The sequence below is a fragment of the Zalophus californianus genome, chromosome 13 (assembly GCF_009762305.2).
Source record: "Zalophus californianus isolate mZalCal1 chromosome 13, mZalCal1.pri.v2, whole genome shotgun sequence".
Taxonomy (NCBI): domain Eukaryota; kingdom Metazoa; phylum Chordata; class Mammalia; order Carnivora; family Otariidae; genus Zalophus; species Zalophus californianus.
Window position 1 is genome coordinate 89,653,391 of NC_045607.1, and position 23,391 is coordinate 89,676,781.

Genomic DNA, 23,391 nt, shown 5'->3' on the forward strand with positions numbered 1-23,391 from the left:
CCTCACAAGTCACACAGCAAGGGGCAGGCGTACAGGGCTTAGGAGGCCGTGGGAACTTTGCCGTCTACACGCTGGCCGAGCCAGAGCCAAACTCTAACTTCGTCAGCCGTACAAACCGCCCAGCAACCAGCGAAGCAAGACCACAACAAAGCCAGAGACCCCTCCAGGATCTACGGCCACCTTTGTGGGGGGGGTAATGAAATGCTAACCAGCTGTCCCCCGTGCTGCCACTGTGTGGGCAAGATGACATGTTCTAGGGAAGGCAAGCGTTTAAATTAGCCCAGAGTTTAAAAGAAAAGGAAAACATCTGGCAATCAGTTTCAGTGACTCAGAATACACAGCTCTCAGGCACAGAGCGTGCTCTCCGGATACGCTGTTTGCTCACAATCTTGCCAACAAGTAGAACTTGCTTCTGCTTAATCGCTATCGCACCACGACCCACAATAATCCACAAAATACCTGGAATGTTCCCAAAATCCCTGTAGATGCGGAAGTCGGTATCTGAAGGAATGATTCCACTCTGAAAAACCTCCTGAGCCACCACGGAAGCGAACGGGTGCTTAGCGGCGGAAACATACGCTTGGACCAGCCACGGGTTCTCAGGACCTAGAAGGAACACGGGCACACAGTACAAGGTAACGTGGCACTGTTCTTAACACACACGGAACAGCCACCGCGGTGGTCTGGGGAGCCAGGTGGTCTGGGGATGCAGGTCCAAAGTCCTTTCTAGCATTTCTCTGATAAGTGTGTATTAACTTGAAGAATGAGAAATCACAGAAAACACTATTTTTAATTACAAAATAACAGCACTATAAAAAGTTGAAGATTAAAGATGAAGAACTACCCAAAAGTCCATCATCCTAAGACAACTATTTTCACCCTTACATCTTCAACCATCCTGTAAACACACGGTTGTTTGTACACAGCTGGACCCACGGGGCATACAGACTCTACGTCGTGCTTTAACATATTAAACACATCCTAAGTCCCAGATACTACAATAATCATTTTAATAACTGTAAAACTTTTCACCAAAAATACCAGAAGTTCTATATTATTGTTTATATATTTTTATTATTAATAATTCTGCACTAACATCTTTATGCATCTATGGCTCTGTCAAATGCAGGAGATTTTTCTTTGGGATAGTGAGAGATGTTCAGGGTCCATCACCCAGTCCCTCCCTGCTGCTAACTCTGGCCGTAACGTCGCTCCATCTCTGACTGGCGGCTTCTCCTTCAGCCTGGGTCCCAGAACGAATGACACACAAAGAACAAAACCGCCATGGAACAGAACTGCGGCGAGTCAGGAACATAAATGTCATGAGTGAGAAATATGCTGTGTAATCCACTGAGATTCAGAGATTGTTTCTTACGACAAAATTTCACCAAACGCTGACTGATGTGGGCAGATCGTGTCTAAGAATATTAACATTTTCATAACTTTATAAATAATCAAATTGCTTTCCTACTGAAACGATGACCATAAAAGACGGAGAAGGGAGGGAGGGACAGCACAGAACCAAACACCCAGGTGACCCAGCGACGAGTCACCAGACACGGATTTTAAGAACACAGTTAGAATTTTACCAGAGAGTCCAATGGAAACCCTTTAAAACTGAGGGTAAGAACTTTAATGGATGGTTTACTCCAAGGTTTAACACAGCAGAAGAAAGGATTATAGAGCAACTGGATTGGAGCACAAAAAGAAAAAGGGATGTTAAATACAGAAATGCGTGTCAGAGACGTATAGGGCTCAGTAGCCCCAGAGAAAGGACACAGAATGGAGCAGAAGCAATGTTTTGAAGAAAGAACGGCCAATAAGTTTCCAAAAGTCATAGAAAACATCAAGCTATGAATTCAAAAAGCTCTACAAATCCCAAAGAGGATAAATACAAGGGAGAAAACATACCTAGCACTAAGAACTTGCTTCGAAATTGCATCATCCACTAGGAGGACCAGGTCTCCTTAGGGAATGGCTGATCCCAGACCCCGGGTGGGGGCAGTACAAGCGTACTTGGAATGCCTCGTGCCGGGAGAGGAGAAACACATCCACAGGATGCAAGCACCAGGTGAAGGGGCTACCACTGGCCTAAGTGCTGACAACTTCCGCATCAAGATGGCAGCAACACAGCATAGAAAACACATGACACGTGGAAAGAAATACACAAACAAGGGAGAACGGAACGCTTTCCTTTGAGCAGAATTCCAGCTATCAGCTATGGACGGAATGATGGAGCCAGAACACTCAACACTGGGCTAACTAACGTCACAGTAAAAATGCTGTGCATCCAGAATCATCCATGTCTGCCAAAACCAGGATCAAAGTCTCATGAGAAACGGAGTGTGTACTCAGTGACAGAGTACCTATTACAAAGGGAAAACAGTAACTTCACAAAGCAGAAAAACCTGGCAAGTACCATCATCAAATGACCAGAAGCTACCATCACCACTGGTGCTCAGACACAGGCCGAGACTCCCGACATGCGCACTGAGAACACAGATTGTGAAAGAACGGTGGTGATTATCAAACTGAATCATGTCAAGATGCTAGTATTAAAATACTATGACAACTAGATGTTAATAACCAAAATTATCCTATTAAAATATTATGAAAACCATACTGAAAAATGGGTAAAGCTAAATCAGAAAGGAGAGCATCATCAACAGCAGGATGATAACGGGCCCTCTGGGGAGGGAGGGAGCTGCATCTGAGAAGGGGCAGGGAGAGCCCATGGGAGGTGGGACCTACGTCTAGCTCCTTCCATCCGCAGGGATACAGACGTATTCACCTTACCATGATTAAGTTTTTCACTCTTACACTTTTTAATGTGTGTGTTATATAATCACTGTGACGGGTCTAATAAAACATGACAATCAAGAGCTCTTTGTTCCCGGATTGGAACTCTGATTAAAAACAAAAACAGCTATGTCATTATTGGAACAATTGGAAAATCAAAAACATGAGATAATAGTTTTATATTAAAATCATATCAACGATATTATATATTATGTATAACAGCACCATATATGTACTGTTATGAAGGAACATATCCTTTTTTATCTACTTAGATGATTATGTTGAGATTATCAATTGAGATGGTTTTTCTCCTTTATTATGCTAATGTGGTAAAATACACAGATTGATTTTCAAATATTAAACCATCTTCATTTAACCATTCATAAAGTTGCAGGATATAAAATCCACATACAAAAATCAGTTACAGGGGCGCCTGGGTGGCTCAGTCGTTAAGCTTCTGCCTTCGGCTCAGGTCATGATCCCAGGGTCCTGGGATCAAGCCCCACATTGGGCTCTCTGCTCTGCAGGAAGCCTGCTTCTCCCTCTTCTACTCCCCCTGCTTGTGTTCCCTCTCTTGCTGTGTCTCTCTCTGTCAAATAAATAAAATCTTTAATAAAAAAAAAATCAGTTACGTTTCATACATTAATAATGAAAAATTAAGAAAACAATCCCATTTACAATTGCACCAAAAAAAGTATCTAGGAACAACTAACGACGTCAAAGACCTGTTACTTGGAAAACTGCAAGACACTGATGAGACAAAGTGAAGACACAAATACATGGAAAGATATTCGATGTTCATGGACTAGAAGAACTGATATTGTTAAAACGTACATACTACCCAGAACAATATACAGAGTCAATGCAATCCCTATCAAAATTCCAATGGCATTTTTCATGAAATGGAACAGACAATTCTAAAATTTGTATGGAAGCACAAAAGATCACGAATAGCCAAAGCAAACTTGAGAAAGAAGAACAAAGCTGGGGGGCACAACATTTCCTGATTTCAGGCTATATCACAAAGCTATTGTAATCAAAATAGTACGGTACTGGCATAAAAACAGACACACATCAATGGAACAGAATAGAGAGCTCAGAAATAAACCCACACATACATGTTCAATTAATTTATGCGAAGCCAAGAATATACAGTGGGAAAGGACAATCTCTCTTCAATAAATGGTGTTGGGAACACTGTACAGTCACATGCACAAGAATGAAACTGGCCCACTCTCTTACATTACACACAAATTAACTCAAAATGGATTAAAGATCTGAAAACATAAAATCTGAAACTATAAAACTCCTAGAAGAAAATGTGGGTAGTAATAAGCTCCTTGACATCAGTCTTGACAACGATTTTTTGGACCTCACACCAAAAGCAAAGGCAACAAAAGTTAAAACAAGTTAAGTGGGAATACATCAAGCTAAAAAGCTTCTTCACAGCAAAGGAAACCACCAAGAAAATTAAAAGGCAACCTGCAGAATGGGAGAAAATATTTGCAAATCATGTATATGATAAAAGGTTGATATCCAAAATATATAAAGAACTCTTACAAGTCAACAGCAAAAAAAAAAAAAAAAAATCAAATTTAAAAAAAATGGATAGAAGATTTGAATAGACATATTTCCAAATAAGACATTCAAATAGCCACTGGGTACACAAAAAGGTGCTCAGCATCACTCATCACCAGGGGAATGCAAATCAAAACCACAATGAGGTATCATCACACACCCATTAGAACAGCTTTTACCAAAAAGACAAGAAACAAAGTGTCAGTGAAGATGTGGGGAAAAGGGAACCCCTGTGCACTGCTGGTGGGAACGTAAACTGGTGCAGCCACTGTGGAAAAGAGTATGCGGCCCCACGCACACCACGGCCCCACGCACACCCACAAACCCCCATGCACACCGCGGCCGCACGCACACCGTGTCCCCACGCACACTGCAGCATTACCCACAATAGCCAGGATATGGGAACGACCTAAGTGTCCGTCGACAGATGAATGGATAAAGAAAATGTGGTACATATATACACAATGGAATATCATTCAGCCATTAAAAAAGAAGGAAATCTCGTCATTTGCAACAGCATGGATAGACCTTGAGGGCATTATGCTAAATAAGTCATACAGAGAAAAGGAAATACCGTATGATCTCACTTATATGTGAAATAGAAAAGAAAACAAATGTTCATAACAGCACCCCTCCTAAGAGCCAAAACCTACAAACAATCTAACATCACCAGTAGAATAGCTATTCTTGTCAATGGGATAGTATTCAGCAGTAAAAAAGAATGAAGTCCTGCTAAACACAAGACAGATGAATCTTACAGACATGATGCGGAGTAAAAAAGAAGCCATACACAAAAGAAAACATAGTGTGGGAGTCAAGTTATAGAAAGTTTAAATACAAGCAAAATTAAATGTCAGGACCTAAGTCCGGAAAGCAGTAACCGTCTTCGGGAGGTGGATGGGAAAGGTCACAGCACAGGATCCTGGAGTGCGGGCAACACTCTCAATTTTGATCTGAGTTCTGGTTACATGATTATATTGTTTGTAAAAATTCATCAGGCTGAAGAGGCAGAGCTGTGTGCTTTTCTTTTACAATAAAAGACAAAATAAAGACACTTAAAATGTTAATACTTGTGAAAAAGGTAAGACGCATCAGCAGGAAAGAAATGTCCAGGTTTCAATGTCCGCTAACTGGCCTTTAAGCCCCTGGAGATCCAACTACTGCGTGTCAGCACTCCGGCCTGGCTCCAGCCTCTCACTAATCGCCCACTGAGGTCTACAGGTGAAGTTCTGGTACAAAAAGGGAGTCTGGGGAGACTGGGGTGGGCAAGTTAGTCAGCTCCCGAGTGAGCTATGCCCCATAATACAAACGAGGCAAAGGGAGGCCTTAGATGAGAAATTACAGAACTGAGGGTTTTACTCAGTGCTTACTAATCTTAAGGGGTGGGTACTAACACTATGCAATATTACGGACGAGGAACTACAGCACGAGCAGTTGTGGGACTGGCTCAGGGCTGCTTGCCGAGGGTGTGTGATCTGGGACCTGACCTTGGGGCGTCTGGCTGGAGCCTGTGCTGGCTGCTACGAGAGCCAAGACAGACAAGGAACTCCACTCCTGAAGAATGTCGCAATCGCTGGGAACAGAGAAACGAGCAGTGGTCAGAAGAGGGGAAAAATGTCCAGGTCTCCCTGAACATAACCAGTCTCCTGAGCATGCACCTAGAAGGCGTTCTCAGTTTTTCAGTCTTATAAAAAAGCTGAGACGACTATGCAGTACCTGGATCGATGTGTCCATGGGCAGCTATTTCTACGGGATAAATTCCTACAAGTGGCCTTGCTGGACAGGAGGGTCTGCACGTTTTTTAAAGTGGTACCTGTTGCCAAACTGCCCCCCAAAAGCCTCAATCTACACTTGCCCCAACACTGTATGACACGGTCTACTCCACCAGCACCGGGCATTACCATCCTTCTGACTTTCTGCAATCTAAAGCTTAAAAAATTCATTGAAAAAATAGATAAAAGTTTAAAAATTTACCGTTATCTGAATTTATATTTCTTCTGAAATTAAGCTTGACTACTTAGTTTGGCAGTTTCTTAAAAAGTTAAACATAAATTTACCACATGACCTAGGTAACCACCCAAAAGAAAGGAAAACACACTTGCACACGAATGCTCACAGCACCATTATTCCTGAGAGCCTGAAAGCGGAATCAATCCAAAAGTCCACTGACGGACGAAGGGATCAACAAAACGCAGTCTATCCATACAACGGAACATAATTCAGTCCTAAAGAGAAGGAAGTACTCACACGTGTTACAACATGGATAAACCTTAGAAAACATGCTATGTGTTGAAAAAGCCAGACTAGTGAGTGTGCGGCTTCTCTTTGGGGTGATGAGAAGATTCTAGAATTGACTGCAGTGATGGCCACTCAACTCTGTGAAGAGATCTAAAAACCACTGAGTTTTACTTTAAATGGGTGAATTACAAGGTATGTGGCTTACACCTCAATAAAGCTCTATTCTGTTTTAAATGAATGTGATCTCAAGCAGGTTATAAAACAGTCAATAGAGTAAGACTGCATTTTTGTGATCTATATTAACTTACTCTATCTCTGTGTGTGTACAGAAAAAAATTCCAGAAGAGTAGGGACTAACCCATCACACTGGTTTGCTCTGGGGCAAGACACAGGGCACGATATTCTTCACAAGAGAAAAAAGGGATTCCGTGACCCCTTTGCTTTTGGGCTTCTACTCGAGGTTGGCAGTATCTGAATTTTTCACAGGCGACATTTATTACTGGTTTAATCTGATTAAATTTTAAAATAACGGATTTTATAACACCTTCAAATGATTCAAACAGCCTTACTGGGTCATGACATAAATCATTAATCTGATAAAGTAAGTCATTCTTTCATGGACCCTGGCCCCTTTCAGAACTAGGTGGTAATGATTATTCCAGGCACTAAAAACTCCCCGAGTGAATGTCTCCCTCTGAAGGGACAATGGCACACTAGCAAGTACAAACCGTTTGAACCCAGACGTTTCCAGGACAGGAGAAGTGCCTGTTTCCAAAGCCAAGGGCGGGGCAACCTAGCAGGACTCCACATCCTGGGGGCTTTATCCTCTCAGTCACACGTGGAAGGCAGGCGGACTTGCCCTCGCAAAGTCACCCCCGCAAGGACACCAGGCTTTAGCGGGCAGTGGCACAGGGAAGGGAGAGCCTGAGAAAGGTGCTGGAAGGTCAGAGCGTGCCCGGGAGGCTGTCCCGTATGCGGTTCAGCCACAAGAATAAGCTACCAAAACCTACAGGGAAAACAAAGCGTAAAAACTCGGAAAGGGGGGGAAACATTCCCTCCAAATCTTCTGTAGGATGCCCCTCCAGAAAAAAATTAATTCTGAAGTGTGAGGATTTTATTTTCAAATGAGTGAAACGTTTAAATTGTATATACAGTTAACCCTTGAACAACATGGGTTTGAACTGTGCTGGTCCACTTGTGGATTTTTTTCAATAAATGTGTAACACTGGAAGTGTATTTTCTCTTATGATTTTCCTAATAATATTTTTTTAAAGATTTATTTATTTTAAGACAGAATGAGAGAGAGAGAGAGTACATGAGAGGGGAGAGGGTTAGAGGGAGAAGCAGGCTCCTCGCTGAGCTGAGCAGGGAGCCCGATGCGGGACTTGATCCCGGGACTTCGGGATCATGACCTGAGCTGAAGGCAGTCGCTTAACCAACTGAGCCACCCAGGTGCCCAATATTTTCTTTTCTCTAGCTCACTCTATTATAAGGTTATAATATACAATACACACAAGATATAAAATGTGTGTTGATCGACTGCTCGTTACCAGTCAGGCTTCCGGTGTACGGCAGACCAGTAGTTAGGATTTTAGGGAGTCAAGAGTTACACACAGATTTTCAACCATTCAGGGGATCAGTGCCCCTGACCCCTGTGTTGTCCAAGGACCAACTGTATATTGCTAATTAGTGACAAGTCTATTCTTTGCTTTTATTATTAAAGTAATCAAATGCAATGTAAAAAATGTAAACAATACAGAAAACTATAAAGAGTGTAAGTAAAGCAGTAATGACAATTCTGGTTTTAAATTCATGAAGCGATGGCGAGCTCAAACTGGCTTTTCACATGCAGCCCCATCCTCCACCCCAGGAACGCCCACCCCCACTCCACCCGCTGACACTCACCAGCCAGCAGTGACCGTTACTGTAGTTTGTTTAAATCTTTCCAGATAAAACAATTACATCTAAAATGTGTGCAAGTGTACAATGTTTATGGAAAACTATCTACATTTAGTAAAAAGAGCATGTGCTATAGGCTACTCACACCTAGCCGAAGGGGGTACTCGATAACTGTAAATGAAATTAACTTGGATCTAGATCTAACCAGCCCTAGGGACATGTGTTTTAACTTCTCTAGACTACGTATGTGTAAAATATATTACTACATATGCCCAGAATATGTGTGTGTGCATACAGATGCACAGAATAAATTCAGGAGAGGTACAGACTCCACCTCAGGTCTGGTTTTGATCTGGGTCCTAGGAGTCCGGGAGTACAGTGCAAACGACCGAGCACTTCACACGGAGTACGTTCCCAGGAGGGAAGACCCACAGACACTCCTGCCCGAGCGGAGCCCTGACATTTTCACTGGAGGACAGACATCAGCTTTGCTTACAGAATTTCCTCTTGCTGCTTTTTGATCTGGAGGTTGTTTCATCACGTAACCCCCCTATCCTGACTGAACCCCAGAACAGTAGGAGCACAGAGCACAGTGCAGCCTCTCCGGAGCCCCACAGATGTCAGCACCAGCTGCCAGTGAGTTCGGTGAGGGCGTCAGAGCAAACAGAAAGGTTGGAAAGTGAGAAGGAAAGCAGCACCTCCCTCCCATGTCATGACCTTGAGATTCTCAGAGGTCAGCTGACATAAAACATACATCCATTTTTGAAGGGTAAGCATCTAAAATAAGTTGGATGGAGAATATTAAAATATGGTACTGTTTAGGTTATATATAAAGGCATGCTTAGCACATCTTCACCAATACCGAGTCTGTAAAGGGCACTACAAAGTTCCCCTATCAGCTTACTCACTTCTCCTGGCCCATCTCAGGTCCCCCATTACAGAACTTCTACCCAATGCTGTGTGTCTGGCAAAAAGGCACTATCCAAATTTCTAATACCCCAGGGAAAACGGTGTGCGACTTTCCACGTCAGAGCTTAGGAAGCACGGAACTTTGAATTCTGTTAAGAAACATGACAAATGATCCTCACTAACTTAATGGATGCTATCCTTATGCCCCATCATCTTGTTATTCTTAGGAAGGCTTACTCACAAAATTAAAAATATTTCTCTGGCTGATGAAGTATTACTGAATTCTGTGATCATTCAAATTAACTCAATGATCAATTTAAAGCCCTTTAACCAGAGGCATATTTTCTCATTTTAATTCATGAAATGGTTGTCATTTAATATTATTTACATGATGATTACCCATAATGGATAAACAAAGTCCACACCTACGTGACAATCTGGTTTGCAGTTACGAACGAGGGCTGCGAACCTGGGCCGCCCAGCTTCCACCCCACTGTGCCTTTTACCAACCGCGAAACCTCACGGACACTGTACTCTCCTGGCTCGGTTTTCTCATGTGCAAAATGATGGTTGTGACAGTACTCAGCCCTCAGGCTGCTCTGAGGACTAAGCGACTTAATACATGTACGATGCTTTGAACAACACTTAGCGCATAATAAGCGCTATGCAAACAGGTGCTGTTAATATCATCTTGTTAAAAATGCCAACAACGACAAAGTAAAACTATCCCATGCTTTACAAAGAACGTTCGTTTCATTGGAGAGATTACTTAAGTCCAAAAAGCTTCCATTTTTATAAAAATAAGAATCGCTTTCAAGTATACGATGCAACTACATTAAAATGTAAAATATAGCCTCACATACCTGTTTGGAACACAAGCTCTTTCCCTCCCACGCCCGCTGCCTCCAGGTTAATAAATGCACGAATCAAGCCGGCCCAGGGGTGCTGGGTTATGAAACCATGACTGGCCTGAATAAGAGGGAAATGAAACAAATAGAGGTTAAACATCCTTAAATTATCAAAGTCTTTGTTTTGCTTATTTTAAAGACAGAGAGTCTATGTTGATAATGGGAAAACTCATTTTCTTCAAAGGCAGTATCTCAAGACACGTATCTGTTTCTCCACGCATAACGGCCGCGTGCAGTCCACTGAGTGGAAAGTCACCGTCACAGAAGGCAGTCTGACCTCCACGAGCGGTGCTGAACAACACCCTCAGTAAGTGCGAGGCTGGGCCAGCGAACAGAGGAGAAAGGACAAGCCTCGTGCTCGGGTAGTCATGCTGCGCGCCTGCCTCAAAACATCTCTGAAACTCCAGTGTCCCAGAAAACCCGAGGTGGTTAATCATGCCCTCACAAAGCCCTTTTATGAATCAAACACTGACAAGATGATCTGTTGTGAGTTCTCAAATACTGCACGTGGGTCCACAGTGGCTGTGGGGTTTCTGAAGTATTGCCGGGTACAATGTTATCGCTGTAGGATACTACACAAATGAATAATTGAAATGCGTGTTAGTTATTACTACTATTCTTGTTATTATTACTCAAGTAATAGTATTTCAAAGAGTAAAATCTCACCTGTAGGACATTTTCCTCAGCACCATTAAAGAGAAATATGACAGCATGATGTAAGGTGTCTGAAGATGCTGACAAGACGCGAAGGACTTCCAGCATCACTGAACAGCTAACTGCATCATCGCTGGCACCTTTAAATCAGAAAGAGATTGCTCCTCAGATTTTAAAACTTTTACAGGATGAAGGGGCGGGCCTGGGGGCCTCGGTCAGTTAAGCATCTGCCTTCAGCTCAAGTCATGATCCCAGGGTCCTGGGATGGAGCCCCACGGTGAGCTCCACACTCAGCGAGGAGTCTGCTCCTCCCCGCTGCTGGTATTCACTCTCTCTCTCTCTCTCTCTAAGTAAATAAAATCTTTGAAATTAAAACAAAAAAAAACCTTTTTAAGATTTTATTTATTTATTTGACAGAGAGACAGAGCGAGAGAAGGAACACAAGCAGGGGCAGACGGAGAGGGAGAAGCAGGCCTCCCGCCGAGCAGGGAGCCCAATGTGGGGCTCGATCCCAGGACCCGGGGATCATGACCTGAGCCAAAGGCAGGTGCTTAACGACTGAGCCACCCAGGTGCCCCAAAAAAACCCTTTTACAGGATGAACCGTCATGGCTAGGAACGGGGTTTTCTCATCAAGAAAGCACCACAGTGTGGCTCAGTTGGTTAAGTGTCCAACTCTCGATCTTGGCTCAGGTCTTGATCTCGGGGTCAGGAGTTCTAGCCCCACGCTGAGTTCCATGTTGGGCGTGGAGCCTACTTTTAAAAAAAGCACCACCGTGGCGGCAAGACCAGAGGCATAGCTCTGTCTGCCACCATTGGCTGACCACGGCAGCCACCGGCCCTCCCTCACTCCATGAGGGCTGGGACCCTCGGTCTGGTTCACCTGTGGACTTGTGTGCAACCATGCCTAACGCTGAGCCGTCACTCAACTCACATCTGTTGAATCAGCAACCAGGTGGGACCTCAATTAATACTGAAAAGTGGCATTCTCATCACCCCAAGGCAATGTGCTCCGTTCTCTCCTCATGCCACATCCGCAGTAATAGTCTCATGTCTGGTGTTCTGGCTTCCTCCATCATCTACAGCTGCCACTGGGCCTTTCCTGCCACAATCATAAAGCTGCATATCCCTCCACATTAACGGGGTTGGCGGGGGGGGGGGGGGGGGGCGTTGGGGTGGTGTCGCATTTTTTAAAGCTCATGTGATGAAAGGGATTATGTGATGAACAAATACAAAGAAGACATCCTATCTAATAAGACACAGGACGGAGACCCATGACCTAAACAGCATCTCTGCTCCCAGAAGCGAGAAAGCAGAGGCCCTCAGCAGACCTCTTCACTTCTTCTTGATTCAGAAACTTCACAGATTTATTAAAGGTGATTATAATGATGACTTTAATACCTTGATTTTTTTTAAGCACTATAAAAGGTAAAGGAACTAACTGGACATTGGATGGTATTAAGAAATAATTAAGTTTTTTTAGTCAGGTAATTCATGGTATTTTGAGCATGTCCAAAAGGACTCCTTATCTTTCAGTGATACCGACTGAAATAGAGAGAAACCAGTACGGCTGAGATCTGCTTGAACATAACCAAGAGGTGCAGGAGTGGGGGAAAAGAAAGAAGATCGGGTCTCTGAAGTTGGGTGATGGGCACACTGAGGTCAAACAATTCTGTTTTTGTACAGTTTGAAATCTAACATACTAAAAAGTTTCAAGTGTAGGTAAACAAGACACAGCAATAAGCCAGGCAAGAGCATTTCTGTGCTTACGCACCACACCGGGAGGGAGAGTGCTGCAGAATTTAGCGTGGGTTTCAGGGCAAGAAAGACCTGGAAGTAAATTCTAGCTGTTATTTACCCTACAGTTTCCTGGTCTGGAGGGCAAGGCCAATGATAGTTATCTCACGGGTGTGTTATGAGGATTACAAGAAAATGTGCGTCCAGTGTTAAATTGCTCCTTCTCTTTACAAATTTAAGAAAGGCTCTGCAACCCGCTAAAATGCTAGCTTGGGCACTGTTACATTCCAGACCCCCTTCCTACTCAAGAAGAAACTAATTAGCCATCCCTGTCTTGGTAGTGATCACTAAACTGTATTTTAATCAAAGTGAACAAAGTAATCATTAACTAATTATTATCAAGCAGAAAGTCTACCCAGTTATCAGTAAAAAGTAACACCTTCTGGCAACCAAAGGAAATGACTTTTTTTTTTTTTTAACTTTGAGACTCTGAGTTACTCTAACATAAACAGCAAACAATAAAATGTTTATTCAAAGTGAGAAAAAGGAAAACTGAAAGAAATACATCTAGGGTTGATTAAAAAATTAATGTCTACTTATCTTCCCTTATTTTAATGGTTCTGGCATCTGAGAACGTGACTAGAGAAGATTAAATACCTTTTTTTTTTTTTGGAGAGAGAGAGGTGGGGAGCGACTGAGGAAGAGGAAGAGAGAGAATCCCAAGTAGGCTCCCCCCCCAGGGCTGAGCCCGACGTGGGGCCTGATCTCACGACCCTGAGATCATGACCTGAGCTGAAATCAAGAGTCAGATGCTTAACGGACTGAGCCACCCAGGGGCCCCAGATCAAATACCTTTCAGAAAGGGAAGTTAGAGGGCAGCATCTCTAAGGGTGGGTGGTATGCCAATATCGTTTTCCAGTCAGAATTAACCCTGAAATTGAAACCACCACTGAAATAACTCACTCTCTTCTACCAACACCCCGGACCCATGCAGCAAACCCAAGAAGACATTTAAGGCCTTTCTGTGGGTAACATTACTGCAAAGTGGTATATCAGTTCCTAAAGTTCCAGATACGCTGCTGAAAAGAAAAAAGAAAAAAAGCGTATCTCCGTGTTTCACTTAGTTCGTCCACTAAAAGGATATACTGTGTTTTTCGGCTCTTTTTATTTATTTATTTTCAACTACTTGAACAATTTATAATTGACAGAAATTTCCTTGAAATTGTTGGCTAGGTATTCTTATAAAATTTTAATTAAAAATGGGTTCCAGTGACCCACAAATTCGCCATCGCTTCCTTCCTGGGCTCCACGTATGCGATTTGTAATACCCAGCACTATGTTTCTGATACTTGCATACACACCTTTCTTTTATAATGCTCTTAAATAACCATGGTGTTAATCTGTCCCATCCAAGAATTTAAGCACTGTAATAGTGGGCCCAGGGAGACACTTAATTTACAGCTTCATTGAAATAGGCATAAAAGACTACTGGTTTCCCTAAGCACACACAAAGGTATTTCTGACTTAATAAAACAGATATTTGTACACGGATACTTGAAAAAGCATGCCACATTCTAAATGATTGGCAAGCTTTCTGATTAAAGACATCCTAGTACGAATCATTTTATCAAGCAATTTTTTTTTTATCTTTTGTACAACTCTAGATGTTCATATGAGCCTGCTGTAAGTTCAAGCAATTCAGAAATATTACCATCAAATAACATGGCAAAAAAAAAATTTTTTTTCCATGCCATGAGAGTACTACTATCTCCATTTTACAGACCAGAAACTGAGCAAAGAAGAGATTAGGTAGAGTTTGCCAAAAAGAACGTTAACTACACGCTAATACTCTCCTTCCTTTCCAATGTAGCTCAAAGAACTGACGGGCTAGAAGCCCCAGCATCTGGTGCCACCTGTCTCTGATCAGCGGCGATCAGCTAAGTTTACTCCTGTGACAAAAGATAGGGTTGAACAGATGCCATTCTCAGCTCTTCTAGTCTAAGATGCTAGGATTCCACTATAAAAAGCTACTGTTTCCTATTCGTCCCTACTTAAAATCTAGCTACTGAACACATATCCCTCGTGAATCTTATTTTTAAAAATGCAAGTCTAATTTAGGGAATTCTCACTCATTCTACAAGTATTTATCGTGTCAGGCACCGTCCTAAACATCAGGTATTCTATTTTGCTGAAGTATTTTCAGAGCAAGATTTATGTATTAGTGAGATAGTCTCAGAGTATGGCATCCCCAGTGGACCGAACCCCTCCCTCTACAGGTCTGCAGACGCCCTGCTAGGAGAGCTGTCCTCCAAACCCTGCGTTCCCTGAAGGCAAAAACCGCTCCTCCATCCCAAATCCCCAGAGCCTCATACAACACCTAGCTGAGTACAGACTTCAAGGGGCGGAACCTGGCCCCGGGACTCAGGCACACAGGGCTGGCAATGCTGACAGAGCAGCTGCGACCTACCAGAAACATTCCACGTCCTGCCCCTGGGCTACTGGCACGGCTATTCAAAAAATAGAGCAAGCAAGCACTTGAGCGAATGGTGAGGGTCTGGATCTTTATCTTGAACAACTGCCCAGGCAGCTTGGAGTTAATAAGCTTTCTGGGCTTACTGACGCGCAACTCTGACAGGACTAAAGACCAGGTCCGTACCTGGCGAGTTCGCCACGGAGTCAAAATGACAGTTCGCCAGGACCGCGTGCTGGGCTCCGTCCCTGGGCTCCAGCTTCACCACGACGTTGGTGATGTTGTCATAGTAGCTTGTAAACCCCCCCAGGAAGTCAATGCTGAAGGAGCCTGTGGGTCGCTGCACATCTACTGAAATCCTGTGAAGGCTGTTCCTCTGATCTTCAATCAGTTTAATCTGTTCCAAAAGGTAATGGACCGTCACGATTTCATTTTCTGGACTTCCTGTGGTCCTGGGGCCAATGGATGTTATGTGTTCAAGATAATCCCTGGAAGCAACCAAAAGTTTGACGGTGACAAGGAGAGCTAGGCTGAGAACTGGCATTGACACAGGGCAAATTTTTCCCGTATGTCCTCCTGGCCCCACGGCGCAAACAGGTTCTTTGACTTAACAAAAAAAAAGGGGGGGGGCTGACTTTTATTATTTCAGGTACCCCGTGAAAATCACTTGTAAGGTTCCAGCATTGAATTTTGCCTCCTGGGAGTTCTCTCACTTCAGAGTTTTCTCCACCCACCCCACTCCCAAATTCTCCCTATCCCCCTATCAAATCAACACAAAGACCAGGGATTCCATTCTAAACATGCAGCTGCTTGAAGGCTGGACAGAAAGAATCCAGCTTCACTGTGCCACACTCTGGAGGGTTACTGGTTCTAAGTAGCAGAAGCCGATGAGCAGAGGTAATCAAGGCAAGAGGCTGAATAAGAAAGGAAAACTCTGGATCGCTGAGAATGGACTCAGCCCTCTCAATGCACCCTAGGCCTAATAACTTCACTTCAGGCCAAAGCCAACTCTACCCGTAAAACAAACAACAACAAAAAACGTGTTGTGTTTTCACTGCATTCCAAGCAGGCAAAAAGGGAGTGGGGGAGGAGTGTTCCAGAAAGTCCTTAAGAAAATAAGCTTCCAGCACTTTGTAGTCAAAAGTTTTTTAAAACACAGGGGCTGTAGAAAACTCTGCTAGCTTATGACTTTAGGAGCTTTGATATACTTAGCGATACGACACCTTTGACTTTAATTACCTTCCCTAGCATGCTCCCAGGTCTCTCTTCTTCTTTAATAAAGCAAAACAAAAAAGAAACAACCCATCTCACACACCGGGGGCCCAAGGACAAGCTCCAGGAATCTCAGAACCTCTGAAAGGTAAGATTTTGAACGTGCAGTCTTTCAGAAAAAGCCTCCATAGCTTACAGGTGTGAGGGCTACGACCCTCAGGAAGTTGAGTACTGCACTGTCCCCCAAACCGAATTTATAAAACGGCCTGGGTACACAGATGTCGCTCCCCATTTCATTTCGAAAGCAGGAAGGCTAGTAAAAAGTGGAAGTTGCTCCAGAATCTGGGAGACGACTGCCAACCCTCCAAGAGCAAGCGGGGCAGAACGGAGGCGGCCAGGCAAGCGCAGCCCCAGCCCCCGCCCCGCCCCGGGCCCCCGCGCCCCAGCCCCCAGCCGTGCCCCCGGCTTCGCAGCGGGGCAAGGCAAGCTCCGCGATCCGTAAACGGGGACTCCAGGGCAGAGACGCGCGGGGCCGCCCCGCCCCATGTGCGGCGGCGCCGGCGAGCCCGGGCGATCTCGGGGGGGTGGCGGGGGGCGGGCGCACGCAGGTGCCGCAGCCCCGGACCCCGGCCGCAGACGGACGCGCGGGCCGGTCGGGAGCGGCGGTTACCTGGCTCGGCGGGCGTCGAACTCCCCGTGGCGGCCCGTGGCCCCGCGCAGCACGAGCTGCTGCAGCGAGAGCTGCACGAGCGCCCGCAGCGCGAGCAGGTAGAGCGCCAGCCCCAGCGCGGCGCGCGCCTCGGACAGCCCGGTCCCCGCGCCCCGGCTCGCGCCGCCGCCCCCCGCGCTCCGCTTCCGCGTCCTCGCGCCGCCGCCGCACGCGTCCTCCGGGGGCTCCTGCGCCGGGGCCTCCCTCCCCGGCTGCGGCGCGGCCGCCGGGCCATCCCGGCGCTCTCCTCCGACGCGGTGCCGCCTCACGGCCGCCGACGCCGAAGCCCACTCCATGGCCACGAGCCTCGGCCGCCAGCCCAACCGCTCCGGCCCGCGCCGGCCCTGGGAGCGGCCGCGGCCGCCGCAGCGCCTCCTAGGGAGCGGACGGAACCTGCAGAGGGCCAAACTTCCTCTGATTGGCCGGTCCCGCCGCGACCCAGCCTCCCGGGGCCGAGCGCCGGCGGGCACCGCGGCGGGGCCGGCCCAGGGGTGGGCGTGACGGGTGTGCCTGCTGCTGCGGGGCTGCCCTGCCCGGTGTGGGGCCGATCTCCAAACGGGAGGGGACCCAGAAACCTGGAAACGTGAGAAAAGTGAGAGGTCGCTTTTTTAAAAGAATACACGTGGTGCATCGGGCAGATGGTGAGCACGATGGCCCCGCTCTCCTAAGGGGCGACAGAACAGGAAAGTAGGCTCCTGCTCTTAAAATTAGAACTGGGACTGCGCAAAGGAGGCCCAGCCTAACATTCCCACACACGCAATCCAAACAGGGATCTGCATAACCATGTGAGGCAACCAGCGCTCTTCATCGTCTCCGTCTGACAGATGAAGAAAGAACAACAGCCCTTGTTTACCGAATATCGGCCGTGAGCCAGGCCCCGTGCTCAAGGCTTTAATGCTTTATCTCATTTGATTCTCACAAGAACTCGGAAAAGGAAATATTTTTATTCCTACTGGCTAGCTGAGAAACTTAACCGGTAACAGATGAAGAACTTAAATCCAGTTCAGTGGGACCCCCAAAACAGCATTCTGGTCCACTGCTGAGTCTGGGCACTCTGGAAAGTTCGGGGAAGCTGTCCCTGGAGGCGTAGCATTGGTTTTACTGCAGATGCTAGGGATCATCTAGTTTCCCCGGTGCCTGCTGATGCCCTGAGCCTCCCTGCCTCCAGGCCCTGGGTCCCCGGCGTGCAGGTGCTGCAGTTCCAAGACCATGAACCTAGAGGCCGGCTGGGGAGGTACGCCAGCCCCCCCCCGCCCCCCGGGGCTGCTCCTGGCCCAGGCTCAGGCCCACCCGAGACCAGGGCGCTCCTTATTCCCAGCTCTCCGACACTCAGTCGTTTTTCACTGTCCCTCCTGCTAGCCATCGTTCCTTCTGCAACAGGATCCTCTCACGTGCTGTTCAAGTTGCCAGGAGGGTCCTCCTCCCCCTCCCCCACCCCCTCTCATTGCCCAGTTACCCTCTATTTGTCCTCCAGATCTCAGCTCCAGTGGCACTTCCTCAAGCAGAAATCTCCTAATCTAAGGAAGCCAGTTTGCACTATTTGTAGGATTTCATAGCACCATGCGCACACGTTATTATTTAATATCTTTCTCATGAGACTAAACTCCATGAAAGCGGGAATTGTGTCTGGCTTCGCTTGCTATTTTATGCCCTCCTCTTAACACAAACCATGAAACGTAATAAGTAGTCCATAAATATTTCTTGAGTCGTAAAAATGAAATTTGTGGCAGCATCATTTTAACAAAGATCCTTTTTTAGCCTACGAGGTCCGTGAGACCAAAGACAGCGTCTCCCTTGTTTATTCATCACTGTGTCCCCAGTGCTCATCTCTGTGCCTAGCCCATGGTTGGCACTCAATACATATTTATTGAATGAGCAAATGAATATATATTGTCTAAGAACCAGCTTTCTTGCTATTCTCTTTCCAAAAACTCTACCGTCTTTGGAAGATGAGACCTCAGAAACAACTATGTCCACTATAGTGTAATGAGATGTGGAGCACACTCATTCTTAGGGGAAGGGCATGCATGTTCCATGGTCTTTTAAGCTTTATGTATTTTATGCTGTCACTTTCTGGGCTGGGTGGGTATCAGAAAACCTAGGGGTTAGGTTGTACCCCTCAGGAGCTGTGCTCGTGGTTAAATCATCTGAGCGCTCTTTTTCCGAATGGATAATGTATGTTAAGCATCTCTGATGATATTCCGTGGAAGGCAGTGCACCAGAGCAGAAAAGAGCCTGGCTGTTGGGAGTCAGATCTGAGATCCTGAATTGCGTCCCTTCGATAAATATGTCATCATGCAAGTTACAGTCTCAGGATCCTTATCTGTGATAATGGAGATAATGTCTGCCTTAAAGGGCTTTAGTGAGGATTAATCAGCTAATACTTATTCAAGATCCTCACGCATAAGTCTCATTAAGTAATGTTTTCTGGAATGTTCACTCTTATACAGTCTTGCAGATTGGAATAAAGGCCATTTTCCCTTTGTGAGCATCATAGGGCCCTAGATAACGTACATTATTAGAGCTGCGTGCTTGGATGACAGCTTTTCTCTGGACTTGTGTCAACTATGGTATTCACATTTGAACATTTTCAAGCTACCAACCATTGGACATCTACTCTGTCAGATACCGACCAAGGTGAGGAAACGTAGAGAAGAACAATGTTTCTGCCTTTACAGAGCATACATTCTAGTTGGGAGAGGCAATAAACAAGAGGGTGTGTATTTATGGGTGTATAAATGTCACATAAGGTGCTATAAAGAAAAATAAAGCAGAGAATTGAGAGTGACCCAGGCTGTTTTTTTGGTTTTTTTTTGTTGTTGTTGTTTTGTTTTTTTTAAAGTTGGGTGACCAAGGAAGATCTGAGATGACATGTAACCTGAATGAAGCGAGGAACGGGGCCATAAGAGCCTGAGGAGAGAATGTTCCAGGCAGAGGGAAATGAATCGGGGGGTGTTCAGAAGCAATGTTCAGGAGGGCATCTGGCTCAAAGCAGACTGAGCAAGAGGGGCGGTGATGGAGGGGAGGTTGGAGAAGCAGGCAGGGGCGAGTGCGGGGAGGGCCTCCTGGGTCACAGCAAGGACTCTGGGGTGGTTTTGAGCCGCGAAGCGGCCGTGCCCTAAGCTCTGTGTTGTAATATTGCTCAAAGTCTCAGTGCCAGGCAGAGCAACACCCTGACCACGCCTATATCACGGAGGCTAACAGGAGACTTAGCTAATGTCTGGCCTTTGAAGTGTTTGAAGCCACTGATCTGTATTTTTGTTTGTGTGGGTGGTAGGCCACAGTGCACGCAACACATACTCTAGTTCCCACGGATCAAATTGTTGATGGGGGTGGAACGAGATGGGAAAGGCTCCGGAGGCTCTGTCTGCTGACCTACGGATGACAGGTTGACCCACTTCATCCTGCTTGGCAGACAAATGACAGTGAGAGTGACCAGCCTACAGGCACCAAGATGTCCCAAGTCCCTTGTTTTGCCACCTCTTGGCATTTTCTAGTAAGCCGGCTGAGTGAAAGGGCATGTGGGCTGTCAGGATTCGGGGGAAAAGCCAGTCCCTATCGTCCACTGAGGTCACCCTGTAGCCCATGTGCCTCCTTCTTTGTAAGAGGTGTTACTGGGGCAACCGGTGAAAGTTTGCCAGGACTGAAGCCCACAGAGGAGGCCTTTGACCTCATGTTACAGTGACAGTAAAATCAGGGGAAAGCCCGAGCCGAGAGGTGAGAAGAGAATCCAAACCAGCTGCAGAAGACAAATGGGCTGAGAAAATTGGCTCTTTTGGGGACAAAAAAAAAAAAAAATCAAACTGGAATCTCACACCATATTACATACCCAAAAAGAAAAATAAAGTAAAATTCAGAATCAAACAAATGTTTTAACTGATAAGAAATAAAGTAGGGGGCGCCTGAGTGGCTCAGCTGGTTCAGCGTCTGACTCTTGGTTTCTGCTCAGGTCCTGGGATCATGCCCCATGTCAGGCTCCCCACTCAGCACAGAGTCTGCTTGGGATTCTCTCTCTCTCTCTGCCTCTGCCCCTCGGCCCTCAAATAAATCAACCTTTAAAAAAAAAGAGAGAGAGAAGGTAAACATGATTAAAGAATTAAGACTCCAAATGGACAAGGACTCTTCAACCAAAAAAAAAAAAAAAAAAAAGAAGCACTCATAGAGGGAAAAATCCCATTTAACTACACAAAACTGAAAACTTCGTATCAAAAACAATCACTGGGCACCTGGGTGCTTCTGCCTTCGGCTCAGGTCATGATCCCGGGGTCCTGGGATCGAGTCCAGCATCGGGCTTCCTGCTCGGCAGGGAGTCTGCTTCTCCCTCTCCCTCTGCCCTTACTCCCTGGCTCGTGCTCTCTCCCTCTCTCTCAAATAAATAAATTCTTTAAAAAAATCACCCAAAACATAAAAAGTCAAATGATAAACCTGAAACATTATTTTCAACAAATTCTAAAAACAAGGGACTAATATACTTCTACTCTTTCTGCCTTGATAACATATAAATATAAAATTAAATCTATTTAATATAATTTATAATTTAATAGATCTATTTAGTCATATATATTAAAATCAATAAGAAAAACACCAATGCCTCAATAGAAAAATATATAAACCATTCATCCTTTGTATCAAAAAAACATATAAAAATGGGAACCATTTTCAACTCACCATGTTGAAAAGTTTTTTGTTTTGGTTTTAATTAAAATACGCACTGCTCAGAGAAGATTAATTGATAAGCACTTGCATATGATGCAGGTAGGACATACCAGAATGCCCTTCCAGAAAGCAACTTGGCATGACGTGCCAAGAGTCTTAAAAGAACTCACTACTTTTGATGCAGTATTTGCAGACGTTGGAATCTACTAAAGATGTAATTTTCAAAAATTGCAAAAGGACGCCCATCTATAAAAATCAAATTTATGGAAAATACTTCAGCATAAAAAAAAATAAAGGAAACATCCAGTAAACTACAGTGCATCCAGAGTGTGGGACATCACGTAGCATTAAAGGCAACATCACCAAAGTCTATTCAACAATGTGGGAGAAGTTCTCGTACTACTAAGAGAAAAATATATAAAGAGAAAAAAAAATAAAGATACAAAATGAATAAAGAATATATTGAATGGGTATTAAATGTGTGGAAGGAGACACACCAAAGCAACAACACCAGTCACCCATGAGTGGTTTTTTTCTTTTGTATCCATTTGTGTCTCTGCCCCCTTGTCTAGCCTGGGCTGGGTGTTCCTGTAAGAGCCTCAGACAGGGAGCTCGGGGCCCTCAGCCCTGAGCCTGGAAAGACACCTGGAATTTGCCGCATTATCACCCTTTGGAAAGTAGTTAATAAATTGATTCCAGCATGGTCACAATCCAACAGGAACTCAATGTCAAAACCCCATCTCTGGCCCATGCTCCTCAAGCACACTTCTAGGCTAAAAAGTTTAAGGTAAAGATCCGGAAATTAATGAGTTGCTAACCCAATAAAACCATTTTTGAGGGAATCTTTCACTTACCGTATCATTCTTTACATTTAGCCTGTGACACACCGGAGGAGAATGGTTGGGTGTGCATTTCAGTGGCTTTGGATTTTGAATTTTCTTCTCCCTCCTTCATAGCACATTCCTAGTATTATTGGAAGGGAAGCCAGGAATCTTCGAGGCTCCTGGGATTTAACTGAGGAGCACATACCCAGGGCTTTGTCTTCATTTACCCCTGGGCTGCAGGGCAGGTGAGAGCCGGGACAGAGGGGTGTGACTCAGCAGTTTTGGAGGGGAAGCTGACTCCACGCTGAAGCTGGCTGTTTTGGGACTACTAAAAAAATTAAGGAGCGCATGCGCTGCCGGGGCTCGGCCCCTCTAGGACTGCAAACCCAGAGCCCCCATCCCCTACAGAGACCCTTCCTGAGTAGGTTGTCTCCTCCTGCAGTCCCCTGAGACCCTTTGCAGGTTCTGTCCTGGACTGGTTTCACTTGGGCTGCGAGCCCGTGACCTTCATCGGGTGCTTACTGGCCGAAAATAGCCTCCACAACCTGCTGCTTTTCCAACATGCCCAAAGGAGAAAAGGGACAATGAAGAATCTTGGATGAGGGTGACAGATACCTCTCAAAGTGTGGTCTGGGGACCACGTAACGTAAGAATTGCCTGGGGACCAGCAAATACATCATCTTCCCGTGTCCTACCCACCTACTGCATCAAACCCCTTCCCTATGGGCTGCCCTTCCACCTGCCATGTCGCCTCCAGTGAATTAGTTAACCTTGCTGTGCCTCAGCTTCCCTATCTGAG

At 45.4% G+C, this 23,391-nt stretch overlaps 1 protein-coding gene across 5 annotated transcripts in view; it reads right to left on the reverse strand.

Annotated features, from left to right (window-relative positions):
* The window catches only part of ERMP1 (endoplasmic reticulum metallopeptidase 1), a 47,398-nt gene extending 24,342 nt beyond the window's left edge, over positions 1-23,056 (reverse strand). For 2 of the 5 annotated variants that reach the window (XM_027615316.2, XM_027615315.2), the window contains exons 1-5: positions 17,074-17,483; positions 15,378-15,679; positions 10,998-11,125; positions 10,287-10,392; positions 460-606 (exon numbers count right to left, since the gene is read on the reverse strand). In XM_027615316.2, the coding sequence (XP_027471117.1) occupies positions 460-606; positions 10,287-10,392; positions 10,998-11,125; positions 15,378-15,679; positions 17,074-17,408 (1,018 nt within the window). In that variant the 5' untranslated portion in view covers positions 17,409-17,483. Of the gene's footprint in view, positions 1-459; positions 607-10,286; positions 10,393-10,997; positions 11,126-15,377; positions 15,680-17,073; positions 17,484-22,622 lie in introns of those variants that run through there. The other 3 variants (XM_027615313.2, XM_027615311.2, XM_027615312.2) reach the window with 3 other exon arrangements.
* Between the last annotated feature and the right edge of the window lie 335 nt (positions 23,057-23,391).